This window comes from Micromonas pusilla (genome assembly GCF_000151265.4).
Source record: "Micromonas pusilla CCMP1545 genomic scaffold MICPUCscaffold_1, whole genome shotgun sequence".
NCBI classification, from domain to species: domain Eukaryota; kingdom Viridiplantae; phylum Chlorophyta; class Mamiellophyceae; order Mamiellales; family Mamiellaceae; genus Micromonas; species Micromonas pusilla.
The window spans coordinates 1,971,059-1,979,209 of NW_003315882.1; the positions used below are offsets into that span (position 1 = coordinate 1,971,059).

At 66.5% G+C, this 8,151-nt stretch overlaps 5 protein-coding genes across 5 annotated transcripts; 3 read left to right on the top strand and 2 right to left on the bottom strand.

Annotated features, from left to right (window-relative positions):
* Positions 1–210: 210 nt before the first annotated feature.
* Positions 211–1,241, top strand: MICPUCDRAFT_50813 (uncharacterized protein; the record flags this gene model as incomplete). The annotated part of the gene is made up of 2 exons (XM_003055206.1): positions 211–827; positions 1,032–1,241. The coding sequence occupies exon 2, from the start codon at positions 1,053–1,055 to the stop codon at positions 1,239–1,241; it is 189 nt and encodes a 62-aa protein (XP_003055252.1). The 5' UTR covers positions 211–827; positions 1,032–1,052.
* A 301-nt stretch (positions 1,242–1,542) lies between these two features.
* Positions 1,543–3,044, top strand: BBS4 (bardet-biedl syndrome 4; the record flags this gene model as incomplete). The annotated part of the gene is made up of 1 exon (XM_003055207.1): positions 1,543–3,044. One exon carries the CDS (start codon positions 1,543–1,545, stop codon positions 2,938–2,940), a length of 1,398 nt encoding a protein of 465 aa, XP_003055253.1. The 3' UTR covers positions 2,941–3,044.
* MICPUCDRAFT_70911 (proteasomal ATPase) lies at positions 2,934–4,816 on the bottom strand. The gene is made up of 3 exons (XM_003055727.1): positions 4,674–4,816; positions 4,367–4,511; positions 2,934–4,081 (listed from the first exon to the last, which is right to left on the bottom strand). The coding sequence occupies exons 1-3, from the start codon at positions 4,743–4,745 to the stop codon at positions 3,099–3,101; spliced, it is 1,200 nt and encodes a 399-aa protein (XP_003055773.1). The 5' UTR covers positions 4,746–4,816; the 3' UTR covers positions 2,934–3,098.
* Positions 4,817–5,155: 339 nt separating this feature from the next.
* Positions 5,156–6,053, top strand: MICPUCDRAFT_38236 (uncharacterized protein; the record flags this gene model as incomplete). The annotated part of the gene is made up of 3 exons (XM_003055208.1): positions 5,156–5,158; positions 5,350–5,580; positions 5,796–6,053. 3 exons carry the CDS (start codon positions 5,156–5,158, stop codon positions 6,051–6,053), a joined length of 492 nt encoding a protein of 163 aa, XP_003055254.1.
* A 286-nt stretch (positions 6,054–6,339) lies between these two features.
* MICPUCDRAFT_61822 (uncharacterized protein) lies at positions 6,340–8,076 on the bottom strand (the record flags this gene model as incomplete). The annotated part of the gene is made up of 1 exon (XM_003055728.1): positions 6,340–8,076. The coding sequence occupies one exon, from the start codon at positions 8,074–8,076 to the stop codon at positions 6,340–6,342; it is 1,737 nt and encodes a 578-aa protein (XP_003055774.1).
* Between the last annotated feature and the right edge of the window lie 75 nt (positions 8,077–8,151).

The following is an 8,151-nucleotide window of genomic DNA, read 5'->3' on the forward strand; positions in this document are numbered from 1 at the left end:
GACCCTCAGGAGCGCCGACGTGCAGTACGTCGCGACGCGGGTGGAGGCGCCGGGCGGGGAGGCGCGGTTCGTGGCGAGCGCGTGGCTGGGGCCGGACGCGGAGGCGTTCGAGCGCGCGCCGCCGCGGAAAGAAGAGGAGGGTGAGGAGGAGGAGGCGGCGGCGGCGGAGAGAGCGAGTGGACGCGGCGTATCCGGCGGGGACGCGGCCGCGGACGAGGAGATCGGGTTGGACCTGACCGTCGAGGGGCTGCCGGCTGGGGCGAACCCCGACGCGAGGTGGATCCGCGAGTGGGCCGCGGTGCGGCATTATCTCGGCGGCGCGCACGCGTACACCGCCGTCGACGGGCGAATGTTCTTCGCCGCGCCGGACGGCGGGGACGGCGACGCGGAGTCGACGTCGATTTTGTCGACGTCGAAGTCGGCGCCCCTCGAGTCGAGCGTCGTCGCCGGCGCCGCGGTGCTCAGATCGCTCGGCGAATCGCTCAAGATGGCCCCCGAGTCGCTCGACGTCCACAACACTCGAAAGTCGAGGATGACGCGCGCGACGCACTACGACTTCGTTGCGCCGGGAGACGAGGACAGGACGGACGTCGGCGGCGTCGGCGACGACGTCGACGCCCTCGGCGCCGCGCTCGAGGCGTTTGAACGCGAAAAGGCGAGAGCGCGCGCGGAGGAGGAGGGCGCGCGCCTCAACGCCGGCGGCGGAGGCGTTATCACGTCCACGTCCGACTCCGATTACGACGACGAAGACGACGAGATGGTCGACGAGGTCCAGATGAGCGACGCGGCGATCGACGCGCACCGCGAAGCCCTGGAGATGCTCCAGGCTGAGGCGCGTTCTATATATACGCCGCACCGGTCCCCACGCGACCGCGTTCGCGCGGTGAATGCCGTTCCTTGAGGACTTTCTCTCCCGGCGTTTCTCTCCGCCCAGGGTCCCTCGGTTTTAATCCCGACACACCTCAACGCCTTTCAACTTCAACTGACGCCTTTGAACTCCACCCCGACGTCGCTTCGTATGGACCCTCGACCCTAAGCTCGCGACGTGTCAGATGGCGGCTAGGAGAGAGGCGTGGAGGGCGGACGTCGACGCCGCGAGGGAAGCGCACGAGGAGGGACGGCGGCGGATGTGCGCGGCGACGGAGGCGCGGCGCGAGGGGGTTAAGGACGCGCTGCAGAAGCGGTTGTCGCAGCGGAAGCTCGCGAAGGAGAATTCCGTGAAGGAGAACGCCGCGGAGTAGAGAGAGAGCGGCGGCGGACGTACAGTAGATGGTTGGAATGATCGCGAAGAAAAACTCGCGTGGCGTGGTCTGCTTCAGTTGTTGACATCTTCTCGCGTCGTTTCGAACGGTCCACCAAAGCATCGCGCGCGCGGCCGCACGCCCGCGCGCGCGTTTCCCCGCGCGCACGCCGGTGGGGTTCGCGCGAGGTTGGGAGAGAGCGCGGCGATCCGAACCCCCGCGCGCGTCGGCTTCGAGCGCGGAGGCGTTCGAGCCCCGAGCGCGCGACCGACGCGACCGTCGGCGAAGAACAGAACGCGCGATGGGGCGGGGCGCGGATTCCGACTCGGACCCCGACGTCGAGGACGACGACTACTACGGCGCGTCCGCGAAGGCGTCGACGTCCGCGGCCGCGCGCCGCGCGCCGCTGACGTCCACCGCGGGGAACTCGCAAGCGCAGAAGGCGTCGAAAGCGATCGCGCGCGAGCGACGCAACTACCACATCCATCGCCTCTACGTCCGCCAGGAGCACAAGGAGTGCCTCGCGGTGATCGAGGAGGTGCTCGGCGAGTTCGGCGGCCTGTGCGAGTACCCGATATACGTCAGAGCCCTCATCAAGCGCCACGAGGGGAAGATCGCGGAGTCACTCACGCTGTTCCAAGCCGCGACCGCGCTGAACCCGCACAACGTCGCCAACCTGAAGCAAGTCGGTCGATCGCTCTACCTCCTCGGGAGACACCGCGCTGCGATCGACGTCTACGACGAGGCGCAAAACGCCGTCGGCGCGGACGACTGGGAGATTTGGCACAACAAAGGGCTGTGCTACATGTACCTGAAGCAGTTCGACGAGTCCGTGGAGTGCTTTAAAGGCGCGAACGACATACAGCGGCACGACACGACGTACGCGCAGATGGGCAAGGTGTACGCGTTGCAGGAGAAATACAACGAAGCCGTCGACGTCTACCTCGAGGCGCTTGAATTTTCTCCGGAGAACCCTGAGGTGTTGACCACGATCGGTCTGCTGTACCTGCGCATGGGCGAGAGCTTCCGCGCGTTCGATTACCTCGGGAACTCGCTGACGCATGACCCGCGGGACCCGAAGGCGATCCTCGCGGCCGGGAGCATCATCCAAGACAACCAAGACGTGGACGTGGCGTTGATCAAATACCGCGTCGCGGCGACGCAGACGCCGAACAGCGCGCAGCTGTGGAATAACATCGGGATGTGCTTCTTCGGAAAGCGGCGGTACATCGCCGCGATCGCGTGCTTGAAGCGCGCGCTGTACTTGGACCCGTTCGAGTGGATCATCGCGTATAACTTGGGGCTCGTGCATCTGAACACCGGGCAGGCGGCGAGCGCGTTTCACTTTTTCTCTTCGTCGATCAACCTCAAGCCGGATTTTCCGTCGGCGTACATGTATCTCGCGGTGACGCTCGCGAAGCTGGACGACCACGACAACGCGTGCGCGGCGTACGAGAAAGCGATCGAGATGGACCCGGGGGACCACCTGTTCCACTTGAACTACGCGCTGACGTTGTACGTCGCGGGGGAGAAGGAGCGGTGCGTCGAGCGGTTGGAAGTTTTCGAGGGGTTGTGGAAGGGGCTCGACGACGAGACCAAAAACGTCGACGACGAGGTTCCGAAGATGCGGGGTTTAGTGCGGAAAGCGCTCGGGATGTCCGACGTCTTCGGCGGCGGCGAGCGGTCCGCGGTGTTGTGAGATAGTAGTCTATTAGTTTTGCGTGCGGGGGCGGCTGAGTATTGCTCCTGGACGCGAGGTGTGGTTACCAAGGTTGGGTCCTGAGCGAAACCAATCGATCGATTACATCGTCGTCGTCGCCGCCGGCGCCGTTCGCCTCGCCGCGCGTCGTCCCGTCATCACTTGTCCGTGTTCTTGAACGTCTCGTCGTACGACGCCGTGGGCTCGAGCTTCTTCGCTTCCACGAGCTTCCGCACGGCTTTCATGAAATCATCGTGCACGACGTAATCCCGCTCGTCCCGAATCGCGAACATCCCGCCCTCGGTGCAGATGTTTCGCATGTCCGCCGCGTTGAAGTTATCCGCGATCTTCGCGATGGCCTCGTAGTCGATGTCCCCGTGTTTGTTAATCTTCTGCGCGTGAATCTTCAAGATCTCCACGCGCCCGCCCTCGTTCGGGAGCGGGATCTCGATCTTGCGGTCCAAACGCCCGGGGCGCATCAGCGCCGGGTCGAGCACGTCCGGTCGGTTCGTCGCCATCACCATCTTCACCTTTCCGAGGACGTCGAACCCGTCGAGCTGATTCAGAAGCTCCATGAGCGTTCGCTGAATCTCGCGGTCCGCGGAGGTGCCCTCGCTGAACCGTTTCCCTCCGATGGCGTCGATCTCGTCCATGAAGATGATGCACGGCTCGTGCTCGCGCGCGTACCCGAACATCTCGCGGATCAGACGCGCGGACTCGCCGATGTATTTATCGACGATGGCCGAGGACACGACTTTGAGAAAGTTGGCGTCGATGTTCGAAGCGATCGCCTTCGCGAGGAGCGTCTTCCCCGTCCCGGGCGGCCCGTACAGCAGCACCCCCTTCGGCGGATTAATCCCGACGCGAAGAAACAGCTCCGGGTTCATGAGCGGCAGCTCGATGCTCTCGCGCAGCTCGCGGATCTGTTCCCCCAGCCCGCCGATGGCGGAGTAATCCACGTGTCCGGGGTCCTCGTGGAGCATGTTATACACCACCGGGTCCACCTCCCTCGGGAGCGCGCGCATGATCGTCAGGGTGGTCATGTCAAGCGCGACGCGCGTGCCGTTGACGAGCTTTTCCTTGTCCAGCTTCGTTCGCACGCCGACGACGTAACGCGGACCGGAGGACGCCTTGACGATGACTGCGGACGTCGCGGATGGAGAGCGCGGGCGGCGGGCGGATCGAACGAACGATCGGTCGACGGAGGGAGGGAGAAGGTGAGCGGGCGCGGCGGACGCGGCGTCGAGGAGAGGAGAGGAGGGGAGGGGAGAGAGGACGGCGCGCGCGGTGCGATCGATGGTGACGAACGATCGATCGCGCGCCGGGCGCGGCGGCGGGGCGGCGGGGACTGACTGGCTTCGAGTCCAGTCGAGTCCGGTCGATTTGAAAGCGGAGGGTGGAAAAGACGCGCGCGGCGAGGACGCACATCGCTCCTCGTCGAGCTGCCTCAAGACCTCGCCGATGATCTGCCCCATGCTCTGCAGCGCTTTCAGATCGTCCTCGGTCTTGTCGAAGGTCTTCTTCGTCTCCTTGACGTCGTCCCGTAACCGTCTCACCTTCCCGTCGAGCTCCTGTCGGTTCGCGTTCGCGCGCGGAGGAGGAGGGAAAAGAGAGATCTAGGTCAGCGACGGACGACGAGGCGAGATCTGGACGGAGGCGACGCATCGCGCGCGGGACGATCGCGCGCGATCGCGCGAGTGGGGCCTTCGCGCGATGAAGGATGAGACGCGCACCTTGTGCTGCATCATCAGCCTCTGGTACTCGTTGATCGCCGCCGCCTTGGGGTCGATCTCCGGCTCCCCCATCGCGCGCGCTCGTCCCCCGAACGGTCGCTTTCACCTCGCCCCCCGACGTCCGTCGCCGTCCGTCGCCGTTCGCGGCCGCGTCCGCCGCGTCCTCGCGATCGCTGCGCTCCGCTCGCGTCCACCCGCGACGACGCGATCGCGCGCGAAGGATGTTCGCTCACGCGTCCGCGAAGAAGCGGCGCGGCGTGGGTTGTGCGTCGACGCGGGGCGGACGTGATTGACTTGGCACGCCGCACTGGCACAGCGCAGCGCTGCCCGCTAGAGTGCCCCCGCGCCGCGCGCTCACACGCGGGTGCTGCGCGTGGGCTCGACCCCGAAGGACCAAAAAAACAACGCGACCAGACTGCTGAACCGGAGCGCCGCACTCCTTCGCGCGCTTCGCACGCACCGGACCACCACTTCCGAGCACCATGGTGCGCTCACTTGTCTTCGAAACGACATCCCTCGCGCGCGCGCGTCCCGCGAGCGCGCCTCTCCCCCGCCCCGTCGCGCGCGCCCGCGGAAAAGAGCGCGCCGCGCAATCCGAGTCACAGACCGCCCGAACAACGACGCATAAATCTCAACCTTTTCCCCCCTTCCCCCCCGCCCCACTCCCTCCCCACAGAGCCGCCTCAACACCGCGCTCGTCCTCACCATCCTCAAGATCCTGCCCCTCGCGATATACCTCCGCGCGGCGGCGTGCAAGTACAACGTCCCCATCCTCGGATGCGACGCGCCGTTGTGCCCCGTCGCGATCGGCAAAAAGGGCGACTGCACGCCCACGGCCAACACCGCGGAGATTCAGGCGCGTTCTATACACTGGTCCCCATACGACCGCGTTGGCGTGGTGAACGCCGTTTCTTAAGTACTTTTCCCGGCGCATCTCTCCGCCCACCCCTCGCTTTCAATCCCCGTCCTCGACGCCTTTCAACTCCACCTGACGCCTTTGAACTCCACCCCGACGTTCGCTTGTATGGAATCGACCCTCAGGCGTGGTGCGAGCACGCGTGGGTCCCCTGGCTTAACGGCCTCCTCGCGCCGATCCCGGGTCTCGCCGTGCGATGCTCGAAGAAGAACAACTACGAGCTCGCGAAGATCCTCGGCCTGATCGAGGTCATCGGGTACGTTCTCCTGTGGAAGGCGCCGCAGCTCGGAGGATTCATCCTGACCATCTTCATGGCGGGCGCGATCCACTTCCACCTCGCGTTCCTGAAGGATAAGCCCGAGGCGCTGGTGTTGCAGTTCGCGCTGCTCGCCGCGTCCATCGCGGTCATGATGCTCTCGCCGAAGAATGTCGCGAGGAAGAAGAAGCGTCGCAAGACGGCGTGAGTGCGTCGATCGAGGACGACTGGATGGACGTCGCGAGGCGAGCGAATGAATGAAGAATTGGATTGCTTTTTTTTCGCGCGACGGAACCGACCGCGATGACTCGCAGTGACGACGAGTGCGACGAACCTTCGGTCTACGACATTCTTCGTTTAATATTCATTTGATGGTACAGTCTGTCTATGTTCGCACAACGTAGCTCGTACGGAAGTACTTCCGTACGCAGTAGTAGTAGTAGTGTTAGTAATCGTTCTCTCGCTCGGGCGCGTTTTCGTCTGCGGACGCGTTATTACCACGCGTTCGCGAACGCCGCGTCGACGAAGGCGTCAGCGGTGTCGCCCTCCGCCGTCGCCTCCGCGAGCGCGCGCATGATGTCGAAATACTCGACCGCGTCCTCCGCGTCCTCCGCTTCTTCGATGAACTCGATGAGCTCGTTCGCGAGCTCGTGCATCCGCGGGAGGTCGCGAAGCGCGCGCGAGACGCGATGCGCCGTCGCCGCGGCGATCGCTTCGGGGGATTTCGCCGGCGACATCGCCGGCGACGTCGCCGCGGCGTCCGCCTCAGCGGCGACCGCAGACACCGGGCTCGTCGTCGCGTCTTCCTCCGCTTCCTCTTCTTCCTCTTCCTCTTCCTCTTCCATCTCTTCGCGGATGTCTTCGCCGATGTTCAGCGCCCGCGACGCGCCGCCGCCGCCGCCGCCGCCGCCGCCGCCGCCCGCGGGTTGCAAGAGCTCGTGCAACTTATCCACCACGCCGACGAACAGCAACGCGGGCTTCGACGCCGCGAACGCGCCGCGGCCGCCGCTCTCGGTCGTCGCGCCGTCGCCGTCGCGCGCGCCGCCTTCCTCTCCTCCTTCTCCCTCCCCCTCCCCGTCCCCCTCAGGGTCCTTCGCGCTCGCGGGCGCGGCGGAGTCGAAGCACGCCGAGCCTTCGCGCGCCGCGTGCGCGATCGTCGCGCGCAACGCGTCGCGTCGCATCGCCGTCCACGCGTCGCGCGGCGTCACCAGCGTCGACAGAACGAGCGCGGCGGGGAACGCGTGCGACGACGCCGCATCCTTGACGTTCCCGCGCGCGAGCGCCTCCAAACACGTCCTCGCCTCCGCGGCGTCGCGAAGCGCGGGCAACGGCGAGTCCGACGACGACGTCGTCGCCCCGGGGGACGCGCGCGGGGACCCGCGCGGCGCCGGCGTCGCGCGATCCCGCCGCCGCAGCTCGTGCGCGCAGAGCTGCAACAGAAACGGCAACGCGCGCGCGTTGCTCTCCCTTCCGCCGCCGTGGCAGTCCGCGGAGAACGACGCGCCGGTCGCGAATCGACCGATGAGCATCGCGACGTCGCCGATCGCGATGCGAAGACGCGCGGAGACCGCCTCCGGGCGCCCGACGTTGGAGACGTTTTCCCACCACGACTCCACCGCTGCGGCGTACGCGCTCGAAGAGACGCGCGCGGCGAGGATAGGAAGCAGGTTGTTCGTCAACGTCTCGCTGTTTCGAAGCGCCGCGCCCTCCCACTCGCGCTTCGGTGTGCGCAGCGCGACGTCCGCGCGGCGCGCCGCGGCGTGGCACGCGAAGTGAATCGCGTTGAAGTGCGAGACGCTGGAATACCCCGCGCCTCGCCTCCCGCCCGGCCCCCCCGCGGATGGCGCGTTCTCCACGCGCTTGCAGAAGCAGTACACCCCGAGAAGCTCGCGCGGTCTGAGCTTGTAGCCTTCGAAACACACGCGGCACACGAGCGCGGCGTCGTCCTCCTCGTCCTCGTCTTTCACGTCCTCGATGCCTTTCACGCTCGAGGGCGACACCGCGACGGTGAGGATGTCGCGGCCCCCCGCGCCCGGGGAAGCCGGCCAGCTCCCGGGCGAGCGCGGCTGCGACGTGGCACTGAGCGAGAGAAACCCGGCGCCGCCGGAAGGGCTCGGGCTCGGGCTGCAGCTCGCGCTGCCGTACGCGTCCACGCCGCTCGGCGTCGGGCTCAAGCGCGTCAGGCCCATCTCTTTGAGCATCTTCTCGCGGCGTTCCATCGCCTTTTGCATCGACGCCTGCTTCGTCGCGCGGCGCAGCGCGGCGATGGCGTCCGCGGCGGTTTCGTCCGACGCCTCGAGCGCCTC

What these genes read in the sequence shown, in the direction of transcription:
- MICPUCDRAFT_70911 (XM_003055727.1), bottom strand. Translation starts at nt 4,745, where the DNA reads ATGGGGGAGCCGGAGATCGACCCCAAGGCGGCGGCGATCAACGAGTAC. An exon ending in GGCTGATGATGCAGCACAAG is followed by an intron (nt 4,512 to 4,673) that starts GTGCGCGTCTCA and finishes GCGAACCGACAG; the next exon opens with GAGCTCGACGGGAAGGTGAG. An exon ending in GCAGCTCGACGAGGAGCGAT is followed by an intron (nt 4,082 to 4,366) that starts GTGCGTCCTCGC and finishes CGACGTCCGCAG; the next exon opens with TCATCGTCAAGGCGTCCTCC.